The sequence below is a fragment of the Coregonus lavaretus genome (genome assembly GCF_964263955.1).
Source record: "Coregonus lavaretus genome assembly, chromosome: 1".
NCBI classification, from domain to species: Eukaryota; Metazoa; Chordata; class Actinopteri; order Salmoniformes; family Salmonidae; genus Coregonus; species Coregonus lavaretus.
In genome coordinates this window covers 23,620,190-23,645,291 of record NC_139988.1, presented here as the reverse complement: position 1 = coordinate 23,645,291, position 25,102 = coordinate 23,620,190, and the positions used below count along the sequence as shown (strand labels likewise).

Below are 25,102 nucleotides of genomic sequence, written 5' to 3'. Positions count from 1 at the left end.
AAGTGAGACCAAGTAGAGACTTTGGACAGGGTGGATATGGTATAATAAAGGCAGTTTATTCAGAGGTAAAGATATCTGGAATCGCGTGCACGGACTCGTTCGTCAAACTCTTAGGGAGCTATCTGAAGAGAGCCCCGAAAACATTGTGTGCAGACATTTTATACAATAAATGATGTAGGTTGAATCTAGTAGTTCTGATCTTCTGATTGGTCCTGATGAGTTGGGCGAGGTCCCCTCCACTGTTGCATTGGCTCTGAGTCGGGTTCTCTGTCTTCAAATGTTCAGCCTAAAGAGAGGGGATTTTTGTGTGTGTGTGTGTGTGTGTTTAACAGTGATGATGTGTGTGTGTGTGTGTGTTATCAGTGATGATGTGTGTGTGTGTGTGTGTGTGTGTGTGTGTGTGTGTGTGTGTGTGTGTGTGTGTGTGTGTGTGTGTGTGTCCTCAGAGCAAGAACTCGTGAGTTGGAAGAACTGAGAGTCCTATGGCGTGGGTGTTGTCCTTGGCCACCTGCTGACAAGGCTGACAAGATAGGACTCTTTTGTCCATTGTTATAGGATAGGAACAGCATTGATTGAAAACAAACGCCCAACACAAAATGGGTCATGCACAAGATTTTAGTCAGACCAAGCTATAACATTATATATTTACTACGACAGTACATTCAACCAAAAGCTAATATAACAAAGGCATCAGAGATTATTTATAATCTGTCACAGAAACTGGAATCCATCTCCCCAGATCAGTCAATAAATGCTTCTGGTATTGACTTATATGCTGCCCCTGTCTTCATGTTGTTGCTGGACATATCTTTTTTAAAATGTGTGTAGGTCACCTAAATCATCAGAAAAATTGCCCCTCCTGAGAATTTTTTCAGGAGCCGCCACTGTTAAAAGCACTGTTTGTGGGTGTCCCTAACCTTGCCAACAGACAAAGAGCTGTGAATTGATCAGTTGTTCACTAATCAGGGTCTTGATGGGCTCAGCAACAGTAACAAGGGGTGTGTATGTTTGGTGTGATGTTGATGAAATATTCTCCTAACTCTCAGAACACTGGGCACAAATGTTCTTGCAATGTTCCCATGAAATGTGTCTAGAACATTCTTATATTCTGAGAACATGTCAACCATGCTCCATGTATGTTTGGCGTGACATTGATGGAATATTCTCCTAAACCTCAGAAAACTAGACACATTAATGTTCTTGCAACATCCCATGAAATGTGTACCTAATAAACTGGCCACTAAGTGTATATTTTGGCATAAAGATAATTTGCCTGATAATGCGCTAGTGGACAAGCAGCATGACGGTGTCAACGGTACAGGCTGGTAGTGGTGATGTAATTGAGCAACGTTTCCATGCCCTGAAGAATTCAGGCTGTTCTAGAGGCAAAGGGGGGATCCAACCCAGTACAAGATGGCCACTAAGTGTATAATTTGGCATAAACATAATTTGCCTGATGATGCGCTAGTGGACAAGCAGTGGCGGATTTAGTGATTTGGAAGCCCTTGGCAGAGGCCATTCTAATTAACACAATCATGGCTACTGAACAAAGAGATTTTCGGAGCCGGCTCTTTTAGGTGAACGAATGAAAAGGCTAACTGAAAATACTTGAAGTGCCCTTCACTAGTAAGTGCCCTTCATTAGGTATTTGCATCACCACATAGAACAGGCGTGGGAAATAATTTTGGCTCGAGGGCCAAATCTGGAAACCATGTGTTTGATGTATTTGTAACCATCCCGCCCACTACGCTCCAGTCATTACCACGAGCCCGATCACCACAATGAAGGTGCCACCAACCTCCTGTGACTGTGCCACAGTATGGTGTCCCTACATCAGTGCAATAAGACAGGTCTTAACCAGCTACAGCGTATCGTCAACAGGGCTGCTCGTATCAAGACCGGGCATTCACGGAGGGAACACATATAAACAGAGGTTCTTCTGCAAAAAGCTGGAATCCAACCACTGACGGACAGGATCCATTACAACACCCTAGTGACTGTTTTCAAGGCCACACAGCACAAACTGCCTGAATATCTACCCCAATCTCATATTTTTAATACGTGCTTGATGTAAGGGGTGTGCCCAGAAGTTTGGAAAGAGTCAAAGGTTATTCCGCTACCTAAGGATAAAATCATCTGCATTCACTAGTCCTAATAGTCATCCTATAAGCTTGCTGCCGGTGTTAAGTAAATTATATCTGTACAAATCAAGGATTATTTCTTATGTAATGGTCTGATAAAAGTGTTCTTTAATAGGTAGCTTTTCAAACACTAAAGATATAACACCGTGGTGTTCCTCAAGGAAGCTGCCTAGGCCCACTTCTCTACTCTATCTTTACTAATGATTTACCTTCAGTAATGAACAAAGCAAGAGTGGTAATGTATGCTGATGACTCTACAATGTAAAGCGCAGCATCAGAATGTAGTGAACTAAGAATGGTGTCTGAGTGGGTTGATATGAACAAATTGGTGTTGACCATTTCTAAAACTAAATGTATTGTATTTGGTTGAAGATATATGCTTGCTGTTACAAGAACATTTTCAGAGTATGTAAGATCTAGCACTCTGAATCAGGTGATTCAATCCATGGTCGTATCACACCTAGAGTACTGTCCAGTTATATGGTCATCTGCAGCAAAGAAAGATATAAAAAAGCTCAAAATCACTCAAAACAGGGCTGCCAGATTAGCTCTTCATTGCTCTATCTGTATGAATATTATCCAAATGCATTAGAATCTCTCATGGCTTCACGTTGAAAACAAATTACTATCCAGTCTTCTGATTTTCTTTAGGAATGTTATATATATTTTTTAAACACAGTATTTTTCAGACCAGTTAGTATATACTAGCAACACGTATAACTACCAAACCAGACAGGTAAATTCAGGGCATCTCAGACAACCCAAGCCAAGGACAAATCGCCATTAAATCTACAGTTTTATATACAGCCATAGCTGAATGGAACTCTTTACCAATCCATATTTCTCAGGCAAAAAGTAAATCCACCTTCAAGAAAAAAAGTAAAAGAACATCTAATGCGATAGACCATATGACTGTACAGGAAATAGAAAGCATCAACTGAATGTTACATGTGTTACTTGTCAGGTATTTTAATTGTCTGTATTGTCTACTTGTTAAATGTTTGTAAAGTCTTACTTTGTAATTGTTTGTAACGTTTTATTAATTGGTGTTGGACCCCAGGAAGATTAGCTAATGTTACGGCGTTAGCTAACGGGGATCCTAATAAAAATTCACACAAAAACTTCACATCAGATCTGTTCAGGTGGGAGTCTCCACCCATCCTCCGTGGGGCACACATGAGCAGCAGCCAAAGCCTTTGACCAATGGGACCGACACCTACTGACACAACCATCAGCGAAAAACATGACCTTCCAAGGCAGCCTGCAGTTCTTTGAAACATTGCGCTGGAACAAGCTGTACTTATCCACATGACAGCTAGCCAGCATGTCCACCTTCAAAAGAGCTGTACACATATCTAGATCAGTGGAGGCTGATAACTCTGGGTCTTCCTGTGGCGGTCCTCATGAGAGCCAGTTTCATCATAGCACTTGATGGTTTTTGCGACTGCACTTGAGAAGAAACTCCCCAATGAAGGTGCCGCCAACCTTCTGTGCTGTATATGCTTCTGTGTATGGTGTGTTTTCATTGATTCTATGGAACCCAGGACTTCCTGGAAAACAGTGGCAATTGTTACTGAGTGGACTATCCTGGCTAAATAAATTCAAATGAATAAAATATCAATGTGTGTGCAGAGGTTAGCATATTCAAACACTATAGAAAGAGTACTTATGTTACCCAACTTTGTTCCTGGTTATAATAAACTGTGTGCTTTTCATGTCATTTTTCAACTAAATAATTGTATTGTAGACTATGCTGAACAACAATAAAGAAATAACCTTCCTGTGTGTGTGTGTGAGAGAGAGAGAGAGAGACTTGCCAGTTGCTCCTCCAAGCTGTAGGTGGCGATAATGCTCTGAAATGTCGCGTAATTGCCACACCGCCAACTGGACTGCGAATTCAATCAATGACGTGGATTTTCATTGTCACAACTAACTGCAGCCTGGCTAAAGCCACACACAAATTATATTTGTCAGCGATTTACTTGCACTGTACGAATATTTTGCCAACTGTCTTTAAAGTAGAGATTGTTGTAGTATTTATTAGTAGGAATAGAAGATCTGAGACGCTTGAAAACGGTTGTGATTTCTCAGTGAAACAGGTGAGTCCTTTGATTAACGTTACCAGGAAAAGGTTACTTTGCTGCGCTGTCAATGACACTGTAGCGAGCAAGAAAATAAAGTGTAACTTTGTAGCTAACTAGTCAGCTTAGCTAAGAAGTGATTGCAACGACAGTAAAATAATAACATTGCAACAACGTAGCTTACGTTAACTAGCTTGTTGGCTAGATAAGCTACAGCAGCTAGCAAACCATAGTCAACATGTCAGTTAGCTATTCTATTAGTTATGTTTGAACGTTTCTGTTTTGAAAATAACTTGTATTCTCCCCCAGCCCCCCACCCAAAACTCAGGATGAGTAAAAACAAGGTGTTGAATCTGAAGGACAAAATCGATGGCAACGAGATGGATCTGAGTCTCTGTAACCTCACTGAAGTTCCTGTTAAAGAACTGGTAGGCCCACAACGACACACACATTACCTTTATAAAGCCATGTATTGTAGGCAACAGTGGAGGCTGGTGGGAGGAGCTATAGGAGGACAGGCACATTATAATGGCTGGAATAGAATAAATGGAACGGAGTCAAACATGTGGTTTCCATATGTTTGATTTGTTTGAGACCGTTCCATAAATTCCGTACCAGCCATTACAATGAGCCCGTCCTCCTATAGCTGCTCCCACCAGCCGCCACTGGTAGGCAATAGTCATGTTGTCATACCCTTATGTGTGTGTTTTCAGGCTGCCTTCCCTAAAGTCACAGTCCTGGACATGTCCTGCAACAATATCACCTCCCTGCCTGTGAGTAACCTTGAATGAACCTAGTCCCGAATGTGGTGATGCTTTCCGTTGTGTATAGCATAGCCACACACATTTACATAGAAGAAAAAACTAAACGTCCCTTGTCTGTCACAAATGTTGAATACAATTATATAATAATTTGAACTTACTGTGTCGATTGTCCGTCGGGTTGGTCTTTCAGCAGGTTGAAATTTGAGACAAAATATCCACAGGAAAGTATTATTAAACCCATTTCAAAATGCTGGTCTGTGTGTGTGGCAATCAAGATGTTTGATCATGACCAAGGCACATGCACAGGACGGAAGTACATGCACACGATGCATGCATACTAACTGAAGTCTTGCAGGTGTTTACATGGTTTTGCACATGTGCCAGGTGATAGAAATTTCAACGGCAGTACCGGCGCTCTACAAAGTCAGGTAAATAATACTTTCCTGTGGATATTTTGTCAAAAATGTAGACCAGTTTAGGACCAACTGCACAGACAACCGGTAGAGTAAATTCAAATGTAATTTTATTCAACATTCTGGCTTGTAAGAAAACTTTACGTTTTTGCAGTGCTTTGTTTGACTGTATACCAATAATTGGTATCACCAACCAAGTTTCCATCCAACCTTTTTATCCATGTAAAGGACATGTCGGATAAAGAATGTCATGACAGGCCTGATGAAAACAGCTAATTTGTCGGTAAACTTTCCAAATGTCAACCAAACAAAATACGCTAGACGAGGTGTGATCTTTTTGTCTGTAAAATTAATTATGTAAGAAATGGCGGTGGAAACGCCTTAATGTGCAAATATTGATATAATAACCATCATATAGAAATAAACTTGGAGTCATGCTAAGATATTTGTGTGGTCCTACCAGTACGACTTGGGAAAGCATGCAGTTTATTAGGCTACAGATTAAATATGTAATGATGAACTTCACAGGGTGGTGAAAGTGCACGTTGATGAGTTTGTTGTTCCTTTAGAAAAGTTTGTGGTCAGATGCAAATCCTTAAAAACATAGCAAATATTCTCTTAACAGGGGGTACCGGTACTGAGTCAATGTGTGGGGGTACAGGTTAGTGGAGGTAATTTGGACATGTAGGTAGGGGTAAAGTAACTATGCATAGATAATAAACAACGAGTAGCAGCAGTGTAAAATCAAAGGGGGGGGGTCAATGTAAATAGTCTGCTTGCTGTGCGGTAGCAGAGAGAACAGTCTATGACTTGGGTGACTGGAGTCTTTGACCATTTTTTGTGCCTTCCTTCAGTCAGTTGTGTTAGTGCTGGGCTGGAACTGAAGCCTGCTCACCCTGTTGCTCTCCGCTGAAGACAACTGGCTAATGTCACTGACTAATGTATGGTAGCCTACCCAGCCGGATTGTCAAGGAGTTGTACTATAAGGAAGTGGAGGAGGAGAGGTGTATGGGTAGAGCAGGAGAGGCGTAGGGGTTAGCAGAAGTAGTGTACCTTGAGTTTCCTCTGAGTGTTGAACTTGTGCAGACATTCCACTGTCTCCTGTCTGTGGATCATAGGCGCCATGGTGGAACGTTGCAATAGGAGTGGAGAGAGATTATTATTATTATTACAGACTGTACATAACAGTGTGTGTGTGTCCAGCTGGAGTTCTGCAGCCTGAGTCACTTGGTCAAGGTGGACCTTAGTAAGAACCAGATGACTGTTCTACCTGACGATCTGGGTCGCCTTGGCAACCTGCAACACCTGGACCTGTACAACAACAAGCTGACCATTCTGCCTGTCAGCTTCTCACAGCTCAAGGTGGGTAACAAACACACACACACACACACATTAGGACTGGGAATTGCCAGGGTCCTCACGATACTTATCCGTATCTAATCGCTGAAGTTAGCATGTTTTAAAAGGGGAAGCATGTTTCCCCATTGGTACCCATGTTACAGAAAGACACAGATAATGAAACATACACTACCGGTGAAAAGTTTTAGAACACCTACTCATTCAAGGGTTTTTCTTTATTTTTACTATTTTCTACATTGTAGAATAATAGTGAAGACATTAAAACAATGAAAGAACACATATGGAATCATGTAGTATCCAAGAAAGTTTTAAACACTTCAAATAGCCACCCTTTGCCTTGATGACAGCTTTGCACACTCTTGGCATTCTCTCAACCAACTTCACCTGGAATGCTTTTCCAAAAGTCTTGAAGGAGTTCCCACAAATGCTTAGCACTTGTTGACTGCTTTTCCTTCACTCTGCCGTCCAACTCATCCCAAACCATCTCAATTGGGTTGAGGTCGGGGGATTGTGGAGGCCACGTCATCTGATGCAGCACTCCATCCCTCTCCTTCTTGGTAAAATAGCCCTTACACAGCCTGGAGGTGTGTTGGGTCATTGTCCTGTTTAAAAACAAATGGTAGTCCCACCAAGCCCAAACCAGATGGGATGGCGTATCGCTGCAGAATGCTGTGGTAGCCATGCTGGTTAAGTGTGCCTTGAATTCTAAATAAATCACAGACAGTGTCACCATCAAAGCACCATAACACCACCTCCTCCATGCTTTACGGTGGGAACTACACATGCGGACATCATCCATTCACCCACACCGCGTCTCACAAAGACACGGCTGTTGGAACCAAACATTTCCAATTTGGACTCCAGACCAAAGTACACATTTCCACCGGTCTAATGTCCATTGCTTGTGTTTCTTGGCCCAAGCAAGTCTCTTCTAGTTATTGGTGTCCTTTACATTCAAATTTTTTACATTTTAGTCATTTAGCAGACGCTCTTATCCAGAGCGACTTACAGTTAGTGCATACATTTTATTTATATTTTTAGTAGTGGTTTCTTTTGCAGCAATTCGACCATGAAGGCCTGATTCACTCAGTCTCCTCTGAACAGTTGATGTTGAGATGTGTCTGTTACTTGAACTCTGTGAAGCATTTATTTGGGCTGCAATTTCTGAGGCTGGTAACTCTAATGAACTTTTCCTCTGCAGCAGAGGTAACTCTGGGTCTTCCATTCCTGTGGCGGTCCTCATGAGAGCCAGTTTCATCATAGTGCTTGATGGTTTTTGCGACTGCACTTGAAGAAACTTTCAAAGTTCTTGAAGTCTTCCGTATTGACTGACCTTCATGTCTTAAAGTAATGATGGACTGTCGTTTCTCTTTGCTTATTTGAGCTGTTCTTGCCATAATATGGACTTGGTCTTTTACCAAATAGGGCTATCTTCTGTATACCTTGTCACAACACAACTGTTTGGCTCAAATGCATTAAGAAGGAAAGAAATTCCACAATTAACTTTTAAGAAGGCACACCTGTTAATTGAAATGCATTCCAGGTGACTACCTCATGAAGCTGGTTGAGAGAATGCAAAGAGTGTGCAAAGCTGTCATCAAGGCAAAGGGTGGCTATTTGAAGAATTGATTTGTTTAACACTTTTTTGGTTACTACATGATTCCATATGTGTTATTTCATAGTTATTCTACAATGTAGAAAATAGTAAAAATTAAGAAAAACCCTTGAATGAGTAGGTGTTCTAAAACTTTTGACCGGTAGTGTATATATCTGCCCGGGTGTAGTAGCTAGTTCCCATCATCACCAAGCTCTTCTAGAGCAATAATTATAGCAGGCAAACTGCAGCACAATACAAGGCCCATGTTCATTGATGCCATTCTGCTGGAAATAAGTTGGACTAAGAACTAGAGAGAATTTATTCAAAGCAATTACCAGTCCCAACTAAGTGGGCATAATTTGTGTATGTGTAAATGCTGCTGACTTGGCAAAATGAGTTGGTGATGACTCACATTTCTCATGTATATAATAGAGGAAAAATAGACCCAAACATCAGTGTACAGACAGCCCAGAGAACCTGCTTATGCAACCATTTGATTGTGGTAATGTCTCGAGCAAGAGGGGCATAGTGTTCCTATGTTCCGAGAAGCAATACAAGCTTCAAGTGGTGCGCTGGTATGAAAACCGTATTCACCCCGCGTCCCTAAAGTCCCATTATTCTCCTGGCATTTTCACCACTATTATTCATTAACATCATCATTAGTATGGTAATCTATGCTTAATTCTATAATATATAGTCATATTTACAGGTACTTAATTACTTTTTGGCAGACACAGATATTCATCAGAAAAATGTGTAAAGCCCTGTGAATTAGCTGGGAATAAACTTTGAATCTGACCATCAACAGTAGGAAAGGCTAACTGTAATCAACCTATCCATAACATTTTACAATAATCAGAAAATGATATTGTTAGTTCGTTACTAACAGGTTTAAAACAGTGAGTCATACATCCCTTTCATATCCAAGACTATACAGTAAACTCTACAATAAGAATAAGCCAGCTATCTTTGAGCTGGGTAAACTTAGTGAACTCCAACATGACCACAGTGGCATATGGACGAAGGTTGAAGACAGAAAACAATTCACACAGTCTCAACAGGCTTATTTGTGTGTGTGTGTGTGTGTGTGTAGAACCTGAAGTGGCTGGATCTAAAGGACAACCCTCTGGAAATCAACCTGGCGAAGGCTGCAGGAGACTGTCTGGATGAGAAACAGTGTAAACAATGTGCTGCCAGGGTAAGACTGGGAGGGAGGGAGGGGAGGGGGGGTGGGAAGGTAGGCAGAGGGAAGTAGAGGAGATTCCGCAACTCTTGGAGGACAATGGAAGTTGATAATAAAGCTTATTCATTGTTAAAAGAAGCAGAGGGAGGTAGGGAAGAAAAGATGGACTGAGGGAGTGAATAAAAGAGGTAGGTAGGGATGGAGAAATGAAGGGAGAATGGGGGAGGAAGGAAATGTTGGTATAGACTAGAGGGTTGTTTGGTTCCAGCATGGTGCAATATCATTTCGATTACAATATGATTGTAGGTTCTCCAGCACATGAGGATCCTTCAGGACGAGGTGGACAAAGAGAGGGAGCGGCGCTTCCTAAAGGACAAAGGTGGGTACTACAATGCAGGTGCCAGTGGTCAGTCAACGGGCTCCACCCGTCAACCTAGTTCTGCGTCCAAAATGGCACCCAATTCCTTATGTAGTGCAGTACTTTTGACCAAAGCATAGGGCTCTGGTCAAAAGTAGTGCACTATGTAGGGAATAGGCTGCCATTTCCAGGGAATGGTAGTAGGTACCAGGCGCACCAGTTTGAGTGTGTCAAGAACTGCAACGCTGTTGGGTTTTTCATGCTCAATAGTTTCCCGTGTGTATCAAGAATGGTCCACCACCCAAAGGACATCCAGTCAACTTGACACAAGCATTGGAGTCAACATGGGCCAGCTTCCCTGTGGAACGCTTTCGACACCTTGTAGAGTCCATGCCCCGATGAACTGAGGCTGTTCTGCAGGCAAAAAGGGGTGCAACTCAATATTAGGAAAGTGTTCTTAATGTTTTGTACACTCAGAGTACATCGAACGTGATAGAAAGTGAACATCAAAGCTTATGAGGTTTTAAATTCATTAGTTTGGGTTGGGGATATAAACTGATTATGACACATTTGTAACTGTTAATCTGTTTTCTTTCGTCCGTCCCTCCATCGCATTAGAACTGGAGAAGAAGAAAGAGACGAAGCAGAGGGAGAGGGAGGCGAAAGAGAGGGAGGCTCGTAAACGAGACAAGGCAGAGGAGAAGGAGAGGAAGAGGAAGGAGTACAACGCTCATATGGCTGCCTTGGCCGTCCAGGAACAGAAGAATAAGAGAAAAGAGGAGAAGAAAAAGCGGAATGGACAGATAGCAGCAGGTATGCAATGGGCGCATTCCAGGTTGTCTTTAATGAAGTCGTGCAGCGCACGTCACTGACTCACATCTCTTTCTCTCTCCAGATAAGAAAGCAGCAGCTGAATCCACCCCCAAAGCCCGAAGACGCTCTCTTATTGGCCTGCTGTTCAAGCTCCTCCTGCTGCTGCTGCTGGGATTGGCTGGCGTCGTGGGGGTGTGTCAACTGACCGGGCTAAAGGAGGAGGCAGTCTGCGCGCCAATCAACGTTGCCGTGGATGACGGCCTATCCTGGGTCCGGGAACAGGAAGTAGATGTGAGGGTCCGCGACCTGGTACAGGAAGTGGATATCAGAGCCAGAGAGCTGCTGCAGAAACTCCTGGAGCCGCTCGGAGTCGTACCTATGGCAACGGAACCCGTGGAAACGGTAGAAAACTGAAGGATGGACTGACGAGAAAGAAAGATGGACGATCAGCTTAAATTCCTATGGAATTGTCCTGTCGTCGCTCCTGGTTTCCCCTCTTTGTATGCGCTCTGTTTTTAACCAGTGGCTGTCTGCGTCAAAATTCACTAACATCCTGGTTCCCTACAGTATGTAACTCTAGTCCAAAGCACTATTAAAAAGGGAATAGGGTGTGATCGGAGACTTGCCCTGTGACACATGCACACTCCCAAGTCAACCCCCAGCCACTGTAGATCTGAAAGGTCTGGATAGGTGTACCGGCATTCAATATTATGGAAATTCACTTGCCTAATAGAGGGCAAGATGAAGCTACTATATACGGCTTATACCTGTCCTATTCCTTTCAGAACTACGCAGGTGCACAGGGCGTAAAAGGTAGGGGTTGATTTGGAATTGGGCAATAGTGACTGGCCCCGTCTGTGCTGCATTGAAATCTTGAGTCCAACTGCAAATCAGAGCCAGGTATAGGCCAGCATTTGAGCCAATCAGATCATGTTATAAACAGTATGTATCTGTGTTTGGTTGGGGCTGTGAATATGGAGTAATCCTGTGCATTTTACATCTGGGGTAAATTGGCTACACTTGTTTTTGTAATGCGTAATCTCTGCTCATGGACTGTCAACAATAAATGGCTATAAGCTTGAGAATTGTCTTTGTAAAGTTTTTGCATAGAGACGTGTACATGAGAATGGAGCATCATGGCATGCCTCAGTTGATTGAATCAATGGAAAACCCATAAATATAATTGGGGAAAAAACCTTACCACTTTGGCAATTTTAATATCTACATAGTACATTTGTAGAGTTACAAAACACTGACAAACAACCTTGACGGCAAATATACATTTCTGTTTCTGTAAAAAAAAAAAGACGTAAGACACTTGACACATGATTAGAATAGGTAGATGACTGACTACATAAGCTCTACAATACAGATCATCCAAGCAAAATACAAATAACTTTGTCCCATTATATGGGTGAAAACTGTACTTCTATGAACAGTCCATGTTTCTGACAGGGCGTATCACCATCTGAAAATCGACTGTGCTGTGTGGAGTCTAGATAGCAAGCGTCAATAGAGTTCAGGGAATCCTTTGTAGACACACTGAGTAGCCATGAACTATTATTAGGGTTAATAAATTTGAGGCCTGGAGTTTTCCCCAGCCATGTATAAACAACACAGTAGAGTTCCGTTCAACGGTAGCCTATAGCAGCCACAGGCCATGGGGTCCTTCGCCCAATTAAACTCTCCGTTCCAGGTATTCGACTGTACCCAGAATGCCTTGCTCTGACAGGAGGAAGTTGCCCCTAAACGCTGATCTAGGGTCAGTCTTACATTCCCTCCCTAATGGTTAGGGTTAAGATTGGGGGAGGGGGTGCTGATCCTAGATCTGTGCCTAAATGCAACTTCTACCAAAGCCCAATTCTGTATCTCCCCCTTCTCCTCGAAGTGTGCACCCATACACTGCCCCTACCCCCTATGGATTTAAAAGGAATGGACAGACGTAAGAAATGTGTTAAAGTCCCTCTAGTCTAGCCCATGATTACACCCATCCAATGCTTTCTAAATGCATGAGGGAGGAGTGAATGAACGCACACGTCGGGAAGGAGGAGGGTAGCGAATCGGTAGCAGCAGTGTTTCACAGGGCGGCGTGTGACGATGTCACTTCCTGCCGGCTGTCCCGGTCCTTCCTGTACTCTCTCTCCTGCATGAAGGCCATGTCCCCCAGCAGCCGGGTCCGCACCGCCTGGTCCACCGTCATGCCCAGGGTCACCTCCCTGAACACCTCGCTCACTGACAGCTGCAGGAGTCAAGGGCTAGGGGTTAGGGTGAATATACAACTACAAGAGTATCATACTTTGGAAAAGACCTAGTGAAATTAGGTATTCTGACTGCATATACAATAAATACACGAACAATTTCAGTGTTCAACGTAGCCTTTGAGTTGGGGAAACTGAACTGAAATACAGAGCAATAATAATCCCTCTTTAAATAACTAAAGTAAGGATGACCAACATATTGCAGTCGTTTATAAAGGTTTCCCCTAGTAAGGGATGTGATTAACACCACATATAAAACCCTGCTTACCTCGTGGAAGTGGAACCTTTTGAACATGGCGATGCTGACTTTGTTGTCCAGACCGATCTTCGCCTCAAACTTCCGGATCCCCAGTTTGGTCACCCCTGACAACGAAACACAGCACAGCTGTTACTATGGCAGCACGATCACAGTGTTCTAAAACCCTGATTCTAAATTCCCAACGTTTTAAAATCTCAATATTAATCTAAATTTCTGTCATAGTGAAATATCTCTGTACGTACCGTAGCAGATCATCATCCGTGTGACCTCTTTTCCCAGGCCTTTGCCTCTGTAACTGGGCTCTACAGAGGACATGCAAAAGCTGTGTGACTGATAGAAAAACAGGAGTGTCTGACCAATGACATTAATTGACCAACTGAGTACCAACAAGGAATGGGTGGAATTGTGTAGCATGTTTATTACACATTTATTCTAGGTGTTTTAGGTGTGTGTGACCTGCGATCATGATCTCCAGCTCGGCGAGGGAGGAGTCACTGGGGTCCGTCAGGAAGATGTTGACATCTCCCACCATGCACTGCTCTTCCTGTACAGCAGGGTCCGCCCACCGTTGTTTATCCAGGATGATGAAGGTGCACTCTGAAAAACAGAGTTTGGGAATCAAAACAGAAAGACAAGAAACTAAAGAATTGTATTTTAAAATCCCCTTTATTGGGTCAAGACCCTACATGACATGAAACATTCATGAGAGAGAGCGAGCGAGCGAGACCACAATGAAGGTGTTAAAGTGTAGAGACCATCCTAAAGAGCCCCTTGAAACACCACAGTGTGTGTGTGTGTGTGTGTGTGTGTGTGTGTGTGTATGTATGTATGTGTATGACGAAGGCTCACTGTCATCATCCTCCCTCCAGCTCCTCTGCATGTCATACTCCTGCTCCAGAGTCAGCGGCTCAGATGCAGTCAGCTGCTGCAGCTCAGGACAGCCCATCCACTGGTGGTACCTGTCATGGAGAGGTAGATAGATACATGCACAGGTCACGGGTGGAGAAAGGGACAGGTAGATACAGACAGGTACAGATGTGGTCAGCTCAGGAGAGCTGATCCACGGGTAGTACCTGCAACCACACAGACAGGGGACAGGTAGATAAAAGGTAAATGGTGAAAAACAGACGCAGGTAAATACTGTATAAGTGCAAGCCTATACAATAAACTACTGCTAATTACTACAGTCTGCAACAACAGAACGTAATCTTTTTATAGGCTGCAACAAAACAAACACACAATGAATACGTGATTTCACGATAAGAATAAGCAATTACAGCGGGACAATCAATGACAGTGAATTGATAGAATTCCTATTTATTTCCTACCTGGGTACATGATCTGCGTTGTAAGGCACCAGTACGACGTGTTTCCCCTCCAGTAAGGTATCTTCGTTTATTCTCATGATGAGTGTTACCTGACTGACACGACAGGCGACACAAACATTAGCTAACGTTAGTTATCTAGCTAGCCATCCAGATGTTTGTCTGCTAGCTACGGATAATTATGTATGTTATTTGCTGACAAGGCATTTATTTGGATTTTCTGTCGTTGGAACAGCTAGAGACAACTTCACAAGCTAGCTATTCATTCATGTCAGCAAAACTAGGCAGCTAGCTATTTAGCTAACTAAACGTAATCTCATTGGCATTTGTTAGACATGCAGGTGATGAGATCTTTTATGAGAGACTTTCCATAACGAAACCTGTGCCATGTTGTTATGTTTTAGTACCTAACGTTACAGTTGTCAGTTTCTCTAGCTAGCTAACTAACTAACTGTCTGGCTACTTACCGCTGAAAAAAATAGCTACTTCCTTATTCTTCTTCTTCTATGATATAATGGCGGTCCGCAAACAAACGTTTAAGGTGCATGGCGCCACCTACTGTTCTGGAGTGTGCGATCAATCATGGCTGCAATCCAAACTCAAAGTAGACAGCCCTCGGCCCTAAATATTCAGCCCTTGAATGACGTTTTACATCGTCACATCCGAGTGTACCTTAAGTGTCCCTTGCCCAAGCGAGGGAGAGGCAGGGAGGAAGGGAAACTACCAGGCAGTTGGAAGGAGGTAGTAGTGGTACCAATCCGGAAGCCCGGGAAGGATTCAACGAAGCCAACAAGCTGTCGGCCAATGGCTTTAACATCACATGTTTGTAAGATTATGGAACGTATGATTACGGAGAGGCTAACTTACTTCCTGGAGAGCAGAGGGCTAGTAACTGCATATCAGAGTGGGTTCAGGAAGGGTAGGGGGACTATGGATCCAGTGCTCTGCTTAGAAGCAGAGGTCAGGAAGGCTCAGGTGAACAAGGAAACTGTTGTAGCTGTCTTTTTTGATGTGGAGAAGGCGTATGATATGTTGTGGAAGGAGGGGTTGTTAATCAAGCTTGATATTATGGGGGTAGGAGGAAGAATGTACAACTGGATAAAGGACTTCCTGTTTGGAAGGTCTATCCAGGTGAGGGTGGGGAAGTCTATATCAGGCAGCTACTTGGTGGATAATGGTACACCGCAGGGGAGCGTGATTAGTCCTCTGTTGTTTTCAATCATGATCAATGATGTTTACTCTCAGGTACAGGTCGTTATTTGCAGATGATGGTGCCTTATGGAAGAGGGGAAGAAATGTGCCATACATAGTCAGGAAGGTACAGGAAGTAATTGATGAGGTAGAGCAGTGGCCATTAATGTGGGGATTCAGGTTCTCTGTAGAGAAAACTCAAACAGTGTTCTTTACCAGGAGAAGGTGGGAGATGAGGTATGCTTGAGGTTATATGGGAGAAACTTGGAGAGGGTGGGGGCCTTCAGGTTCCTTGGGGTATACTTTGATACTAGACTGACCTGGGCAGAACACATTGAGAGAGTGGTGGGAAAGTGTAAGAAGGTGCTAAATGTGATGCTCTGTCTGACGGGGAAGGAGTGGGGGGCTGGGCGTTCCTCATTGAAGACCATGTATGTTGCATTGATCCGATCTGTAATAGATTATGGAAGTATAGCATATGGTTTGGCAGCCCGGACCTCACTGGAAAGGCTAGATGTCATACAGGGGCAAGGACTCAGAATATGTAGTGGGGCGTTTCGGACGTCCCCAGTGGCTGCATTACAGGTGGAGATGGGGGATATGCCATTGCAGATTAGGAGACAGCAGCTGGCAATGAATTATTGGGTCAACCTACAAGGACATGGGGTGTCTCATCCTGCGAAAGGGATTTTACAGGCATGCTGGGAATATGAGCGAAGACCGAACACGAGCTTTGGGTGGGTGGGTAATATCCAGGCGAAGGAGATGGGACTGTATGGAAGGGAGTTTAGTCCAACGGTAGTTATTCCTGTAAATCCACCATGGCTACTCCCGCCTCCAGTAGTTGATTTAGAAGTGTTGGAGAGACTACAGAAAGATAGGGACGGGGTTGATCCAGCTGATTTCTTTAAGAGACGTCTGGAAACTGTGTATCAGGATTTGTGGCCATTTACACAGATGGTTCAAAAGATCCAAGGACAGGACGTACTGGGTCAGCATTTGTAGTGCAGGAGTGTGGGGTGGAAGTCAGGAAACGTATTACAGATCATCTGGCTGTATATACGCCAGAGCTGATGGCCATACTGTTGGCCTTGCAGTGGGTGGAGGAAGTTAAGCCAGATAGAATAGTTATTTACTCTGACTCAAGTGCAGTGTTATTGAGCCTCCAGTCCTTTAGCTCACGTAGCAGACAAGACCTGCTTTATGAGGTGCTACAAACCCATGGCAGGATTAAACAGATGGGTATTCAGATAAGATTTACTTGGGTTCCAGCCCATGTGGGGGTGGAGGGGAACGAGGCTGTAGATGAACAGGCTAAACAAGCGCTTAGTAGTGGGGATGTTGATGTTGAAGTGTCAATGAGCAAGGCAGAGGCAAAAAGACTGATATATATACAGTGATGGTGCAGAGATGGCAGGAGCAGTGTAATATAAATAAAACGGGAAGGCATTTATTTCAGGTACAGAGGAAAGTCGGGGAGGGAAGGAGGCACGAAGGGACAGAAGAGAGGAGGCTATTTTTACAAGATTAAGGGTGGTACACAGCCAGTTGAATAAGATGTTAAACGTGATAGGAAAGCATCCATCAGGAAAGTGTGATTATTGTCAGGAAATAGAGACTGTGGAGCATGTATTGCTACAGTGTGGGCAGTATCAGAGGGAAAGAGAGAGGATGAGATTTAGTATGCGGGAGAAGGGGATACAGGAAATTAGTGTAAAGAGTATATTGAGCAAAACGTCATTAGATATAGTCTCAAATATTTTGTTATATTTTTTAAGAGAAACGGGGTTGGCAGGTAGGATTTAGTTTCTTCCCGTCTCTGGCCCACATTCCAGTACGGTAGGTGGCGGTAATGCACCATAATGTTGGATGCCAACCGCCGATAAACCCCACTGAAGAAGAAGAAGAGGGAGCGGCAACATCCTTGGTGGAAATCTTGAAGTTGAGCTTAAAAACAACCAACCTAAAGCAATTAATGTACCTAGCAAGCTAACGTAGCTAGCTAGCAGTCCTGTCATGTAGCTAGCTAGCTACAGTTACCCATAGCTGGCTAGCTAGTTTTATAGTTTGGTAATTTATTCCATGTATTTATTTCAGAATTCCCCAAAATATGTTTGTGAAGCTAGCTACGTTTTATAGGCTCCTCATTATGAGACTAAGCCAAATTGCCAACGCTAAAATCAATGTCATCTATATATTTTTTTTTGCAAGCTAGTGTCATAATTTTGTCTTTCAATGAGAATGACAGATCTATTTCTATGTGAATTTGGTTGGGTCGCCCAAAAAGTTACATATTGTGAACATTAAAGCTGCAATATGTAACTTATTGTTCAACCTGACCAAATTCACATAGAACTGTGAGTTCTAGATCTGATTCTCATTGAAAGCAAATCTAAGAAGTGGTAGAGCTGTTCTATGTGCACTTTCTATGCTTACCGTACTTACGTTTCTGTTTTGTACCCCAGCTTCAAACAGCTGAAAATACAATATTTTTGGTTATGGAAAATATATTTCACAGCGGTTTAGATGGTACTTCACCAGGGATGGACAACTTTGATGGGGGTGGGTGTTATGAGAATTATTTAACAAACTATTTCAGTGTCTCTGTTCGTCTCCCAAAAGGTTGTAATGCTTTTGGATCAAGAAACGGACAGAGTCCCGGTCTGCATAGTCAGAGATGTTTATTCATTGAGAATTCTGCCACAAAATGGTCGTACAATATTTTTATACGCACACGTCATACGAAAATCCCACCCCTCTGTAGGCGGGCTGTAGTTTTCCACTTTAAAACTGCTCTCCAGACCATCAGTTCACACACACACACACACACACACACACACACACACGTTCTCATCATAGTCTCTCTCCTCCCTAAATTCCTCAGTTATCGCCGTTCTCACAATATTCTGCACCATGTTTAACAGTTCTCCTTCTTCTTCGCCGTCCGGTCTAACTCCTACTCACATTGCTAAATAGTAACACAATGTCATAATCTTTACTGGTCCTACACTCACACATTACCAGGTAGTAGATTCTAACACATCTCACACAGTTTCGGAGTGTAATAATTAGTCACTACTAAGAAAGTACTAATCATACTTAAAACAAGAACATTTCACAACTATATTTAAGGGTGGAACATTTAGTCATTACTTTTAACCTGTATGTATTTTAATTTCTATATCAGTGGGGGCCAAAAAAACCTAAGTTTTACAGCTAATTTCCTGCAATTCTACACATTTTGCCATAGGGTGGAGGCAAATGTTTGCAGTTTTTAATAAGATAATTGATGATCAATGGGCACCACCCTGGTTGGTAATTCGACCCTGCTAACTATACGTTTAGTTAGTCTAGTGGCCAGCTAACTTGTCAATCAAATTTGTTTTTGCTGACATGGACTAGTTGAGTGACTGCTGATGCACAACCACATTTCGAAATTGCACCTCGTGTATTCTATTATTCTAACTCTCAACAGTTAGTTGAGACCCCGACTGAGTAACAAAAAAATAAATTGGTCCCCGGCCTACATAAGGGCGCCCTGCAGCTGCAAATTTATTACAAATAATAAACAGAAATACCTTATTTACATGAGTATTCAGACCCTTTGCTATGAGACTTGACATTGAGCTCAGGTGCATCCTGTTTCCATTGATCATCCTTTAAATGTTTCAACAACTTGATATGGAGTCCACCTGTGGTAAATTCAATTGATTGGACATGATTTGCTAACGCACACACCTGTCTATCTAAGGTCCCACAGTTGACAGTGCATGTCAGAGCAAAAACCAAGCCATGAGGTCGAAGGAATTGTCCGTAGAGCTCCGAGACAGGATTGTGTCGAGGCACAGATCTTGGGAAGGGTACCAAAAAATGTCTGCAGCATTGAAGGTCCCCAAGAACACAGTGGCCTCCATCAGTCTTAAATGGAAGAAGTTTGGAACCACCAAGACTCTCCTAGAGCTGGCCGCCCGGCCAAACTGAGCAATCGGGGGAGAAGGGCCTTGGTCAGGGAGGTGACCAAGAACCCGATTGTCCCTCTGACAGCTCCAGAGTTCCTCTGTGGAGATGGAAGAACCTTCCAGAAGGACAAACATCTCTGCAGCACTCCACCAATCAGGCCTTTACGGTGGAGTGGCCAGACGGAAGCCACTACTCAGTAAAAGGCACATGACAGCCCGCTTGGAGTTTGCCAAAACGCACCTAAATGACTCAGACCAAGAGAAACAAGATTCTCTGGTCTGATGAAACCAAGATTGAACTCTTTGGCCTGAATGCCAAGCGTCACGTCTGGAGGAAACCTGGCACCATCCCTACGGTGAAGCATGGTGGTAGCAGCATCATGCTTTGGGGATGTTTTTCATCGGCAGGGACTGGAGACTAGTCAGGATCGAGGGAAAGATGAACAGAGCAAAGTACAGAGAGTTCCTTGATGGAAACCTGCTCCAGAGCGCTCAGGACCTCAGACTGGGGGGAAGGTTCACCTTCCAACAGGACAATGACCCTAAGCACACAGCCAAGACAACGCAGGAGTGGCTTCGGGACAAGTCTCTGAATGTCTTTGAGTGGCCCAGCCAGAGCCCGGACTTGAACCCGATCGAACATCTCTGGAGAGACCTGAAAATAGCTGTGCAGCGACACTTCCCATCCAACCTGACAGAGCTTGAGAGGATCTGCAGAGAAGAATGGGATAAACTCCCCAAATACAGGTGTGCCAAGCTTGTAGCGTCATACGCAAGAAGACTCAAGGCTGTAATCGCTGCCAAAGGTGCTTCAACAAAGTACTGTGTAAAGGGTCTGAATATTTATGTAAATGTCATATTTCAGTTTTTTATTTTTAATAAATTAGCACAAAAAAAATTTTTTTGCTTTGTCATTATCGGGTATTGTGTGTAGATTCATAATTTAATGGAATAAACATTATGGAATAAGGCTGTAACATAACAAAAAGTGGAAAAAGTAAGGGGTCTGAAAACTAGGTAGGCCTAGAACTAGGTAGGCCTAAACCGTACCAATGGGAAAAAGGCGACATGCTGGGAGAAAGACCGTGGTTTAGTTTCCTCCAAACCATTGATCAGTGATAATTCGCTAACAGAAAATCAATATGATAACCTATAGCAAGACGCGTGGTCAAATTATGAAAATGCATGGATAAAAGCGACAATCGATAAAAATAAAAAAAACAAGTGCAAAGGAGCACGCAGGTAAAGCAAATGGCTTTATAAAGGAAGAAAGTGTCAATCTAAAAGTAGCCTAAAGAGTAATTTGTATTGAAGCCTACATTAGCCTTTATTGACAGTAGCTTCGTCATGCTTACAGAAAGCTATGCGCCAGTTTGGACTGATCTTCTGCACTTTATTGATAGCTGGAAAATGCTCAAAGATTCACAGAATATAATAGAATAAAATCGAAAAGGATTGCATTATAATACCAATGTGTTATTTTCTTATCTGATATAGCAATTGAAATAGACCATTCACCGTGAATAGACCACCGTTCATTCTGGCTAGAGGTGGAAAATTAGGCCTACACATTATGCCTTGCCATACACTGCGTTCTTCTGCTGCAACTCCATCATAGTCCTTCCCTGCATGCATCGCCAATACATTTGTAGTTTAAATTCTGCTATTACAGTCCATGGCCTTTCTGTAGCCTACTAAACTCAGCAAAAAAAGAAACGTCCTCTCACTGTCAATTGCGTTTATTTTCAGCAAACTTAACATGTGTAAATATTTGTATGAACATAAGATTCAACAACAGACATAAACTGAACAAGTTCCACAGACATGTGACTAACAGAAATTGAATAATGTGTCCCTGAACAAAGGGGGGGTCAAAATCAAAAGTAACAGTCAGTATCTGGTGTGGCCACCAGCTGCATTAACTACTGCAGTGCATCTCCTCCTCATGGACTGCACCAGATTTGCCAGTTCTTGCTGTGAGATGTTACCCCACTCTTCCACCAAGGCACCTGCAAGTTCCCAGACATTTCTGGGGTGAATGGCCCTAGCCATCGATCCAACAGGTCCCAGACGTGCTCAATGGGATTGAGATCCGGGCTCTTCGCTGGCCATGGCAGAACACTGACATTCCTTTCTTGCAGGAAATCTTGCACAGAACGAGCAGTATGGCTGGTGGCATTGTCATGCTGGAGGGTCATGTCAGGATGAGCCTGCAGGAAGGGTACCACATGAGGGAGGAGGATGTCTTCCCTGTAATGCACAGCGTTGAGATTGCCTGCAATGACAACAAGCTCAGTCCGATGATGCTGTGACACACCGCCCCAGACCATGACGGACCCTCCACCTACAAATCGATCCCGCTCCAGAGTACAGGACTCGGTGTAATGCTCATTCCTTCGACGATGAACGTGAATCCGACCATCACCCCTGGTGAGATAAAACTGCGACTCGTCAGTGAAGAGCACTTTTTGCCAGTCCTGTCTGGTCCAGCGACGGTGGGTTTGTGCCCATAGGCGACGTTGTTGCCGGTGATGTCTGGTGAGGACCTGTCTTACAACAGGCCTACAAGCCCTCAGTCCAGCCTCTCTCAGCCTATTGCAGACAGTCAGCACTGATGGAGGGATTGTGCGTTCCTGGTGTAACTCGGGCAGTTGTTGTTGCCATCCTGTACCTGTCCCGCAGGTGTGATGTTCGGATGTACCGATCCTGTGCAGGTGGTTTTACACGTGGTCTGCCACTGCGAGGACGATCAGCTGTCTGTCCTGTGTCCCTGTAGCGCTGTCTTAGGCGTCTCACAGTACGGACATTGCAATTTAATGCCCTGGCCACATCTGCATTCCTCATGCCTCCTTGCAGCATGCCTAAGGCACATTCATGCAGATGAGCAGGGACCCTGGGCATCTTTCTTTTGGTGTTTTTCAGAGTCAGTAGAAAGACCTCTTTAGTGTCCTAAGTTTTCATAACTGTGACCTTAATTGCCTACCGTCTGTAAGCTGTTAGTGTCTTAACAATGGTTCCACAGGTGCATGTTCATTAATTGTTTATGGTTCATTGAACAAGCATGGGAAACAGTGTTTAAACCCTTTACAATGAAAGATCTGTGAAGTTATTTGGATTTTTACAAATTATCTTTGAAAGACAGGGTCCTGAAAAAGGGACGTTTCTTTTTTTGCTGAGTTTATGTTTTCAAATATTCTATTTTGAGCTTGCATTGGACTTGGGAACAGGGAGAACCCTTTTTCTCTCATTTGGATTTGTTTACATTTCAAGGATATCCATACACGATGCGTCTTCGACTACCTCTGGAAGTTTTCAGGAAGATCTCATCACAATCAGATCACAATGTGACTTTTGATTGTCTACAACTGTCGAGAAATGTGGACACAATCAGAATGTGGACAACTTCAGGACAATGGACGCATGTTAGAACCAGGTATAAATGGGGCTAGGTAGTATGCAATCAAAAACATTTTTTTTTCTTAATTATATAGGATTTAAAAAATTAAATCTTTCACTTTAGAACTGTGGAGTAGGTAGTCTAATTTAATAAATGTTTTGGTCTCTCTCCACCCTCTTCATTGACATTCAAGGCACTTGTAGCTGTTTGGTTTAAGTGTTAATAATGCTAAATATATGCTAATTTCTGTGGAATTCAACAATTATTTTTTATATAAATGTAATTATCGATATAAACAAATCACATTTTTGATATGACCGTTTTCGATATAGATAATTCAAATTATTGATATCAATAATTACATTTTATATATAAAACATTCAAATTATTGATACAAAAATTGAATTGTCTATCAAATTGGTTTCTCCATTGAAGCCTATGATATTTTTATATCAACAATTACATTTTTGATTTACAAAAATATCGCTAAATCATTTTATTATATAAAAACGTCTGATTGATATCCAAAAATCTATTGATATTCAATGAATATATGTTAAAACGGGAAAACAACAGCTCCAGGGAAATGAAACTCAGGACATTGCTCTATGAGTGTGTTGTGTAAAGTATGTAACGAAATCTCTATCTGAGCTGAGACAACTGGAGGTTGTCTGCAAGGAATAACTGGAGAAGATATCTAAAACAGTGTAGAGAAAAAAAAAAGGTAGGGTTAAGTTGCCCTACTGATCGTGGCTCTCGTGTTGACACTAGTGTGTGATGACTTGTCTTTATGTCCACAGAGGAGGAAGTCCAGGGTCTACTGAGTAAATGTGAGTATTTTCTTGTTCGATACAGATGGTTCTAGGGTAGCCAATGACATGAAGTCTTGGAAGCTAGTTTAGCAAAGCCAGTGAGGTTTCCTTCCTGACACCTGAAGTACAGTCGCCCCTGACCAATAAATGCTTTGGTGGTAAGCTACAGGGTCGTGATGCTAGCAATACTAGTTGTTAAGGGTTCAATATGCAAAGATAATTCTGATTTTGTGTGTGGTAAATATAAATTGCTTTGTATAACGGTATCTGCTGAAGGGTCATATAATTAATCATATAAAGACCAGAAGCCTGTTAAGAATGAAAAGAAAGGGAGTAATGTACCACCGTATCTCTCGCTCTCTCTCCAGCAAATGAAAATCTCCTGAAAAGACACAAGCCCAGGATCCCCCAAAAGTTTCTAAAATGTAATTTAATATTCACACTTATGGATGCAGGTACACAGACATGCACACACACACACAAGCTCATAGCTTTCAATGTTAATGAAATTATTTCTGATTTCTAGGGCAGCTGAAAGTGAATGTGATCATTGCAAGGCTTTTTTGTCTCTCACGTCAGATGCCTGTCAGCTCACATTAGATCCAAACACAATGTATTATGATCGGTCTATCTGAGGGGAACAAGGTGGCATGGGGGGGGGGGAAGCGGAACACATCCATGTCATGGTCACAGGTTTACCCACAAGAGACAGGTGCTGTGTGAGCCGATGTTACTGGGAGGCAGAGTGGAGTGAGGGAGGATGTACTGTGGCAGTGACATAAGTTTGCAGACAACACAACAGTAGTAGGCCTACAGGGAAAAGTTGAGGGCCCTGTCGGAGTGGTACCAGGAAAATAACCTCTCAACGTCAACAAAACGAAGGAGCTGATTGTGGACTTCAGGAAACAGCAGAGGGAGCACGCCCCTATCCACATCGACGGGACCGCAGTGGAGAAGGTGGAAAGCTTCAAGTTCCTCGGCGTACACATCACTGACAATCTGAAATGGTCCACCCACACAGACAGTGTGGTGAAGAAGGTGCAACAGCGGCTTGGCCCCTAAGACCCTCAAACTTTTACAGATACACAATTGAGAGCATCCTGTCAGGCTGTATCACCGCCTAGTACGGCAACTGCACCGCCCGCAACCGCAGGGCTCTCCAGAGGGTGGTGTGGTCTGCCAAAGCATCACC

At 43.1% G+C, this 25,102-nt stretch overlaps 2 protein-coding genes across 4 annotated transcripts; one reads left to right on the top strand and one right to left on the bottom strand.

Moving 5' to 3' along the window:
- Positions 1–4,034: 4,034 nt before the first annotated feature.
- Positions 4,035–11,790, top strand: lrrc59 (leucine rich repeat containing 59). Its single transcript, XM_084157196.1, has 8 exons — positions 4,035–4,240; positions 4,532–4,650; positions 4,936–4,995; positions 6,603–6,761; positions 9,449–9,553; positions 9,845–9,917; positions 10,515–10,709; positions 10,792–11,790. Exons 2-8 carry the CDS (start codon positions 4,552–4,554, stop codon positions 11,121–11,123), a joined length of 1,023 nt encoding a protein of 340 aa, XP_084013322.1. The 5' UTR covers positions 4,035–4,240; positions 4,532–4,551; the 3' UTR covers positions 11,124–11,790.
- Positions 11,791–11,887: 97 nt separating this feature from the next.
- On the bottom strand, positions 11,888–15,064 carry nat9 (N-acetyltransferase 9). 3 transcript variants are annotated; one of them, XM_084159302.1, is made up of 7 exons: positions 15,019–15,064; positions 14,555–14,647; positions 14,076–14,185; positions 13,683–13,823; positions 13,469–13,528; positions 13,236–13,330; positions 11,888–12,948 (listed from the first exon to the last, which is right to left on the bottom strand). In XM_084159302.1, exons 2-7 carry the CDS (start codon positions 14,629–14,631, stop codon positions 12,787–12,789), a joined length of 645 nt encoding a protein of 214 aa, XP_084015428.1. In that variant the 5' UTR covers positions 14,632–14,647; positions 15,019–15,064; the 3' UTR covers positions 11,888–12,786. The 3 variants fall into 3 exon arrangements, with proteins under 3 accessions (XP_084015428.1, XP_084015429.1, XP_084015430.1); XM_084159303.1 differs by having other exon boundaries at positions 14,555–14,643; XM_084159304.1 differs by lacking the exon at positions 15,019–15,064 and having other exon boundaries at positions 14,555–14,708.
- Between the last annotated feature and the right edge of the window lie 10,038 nt (positions 15,065–25,102).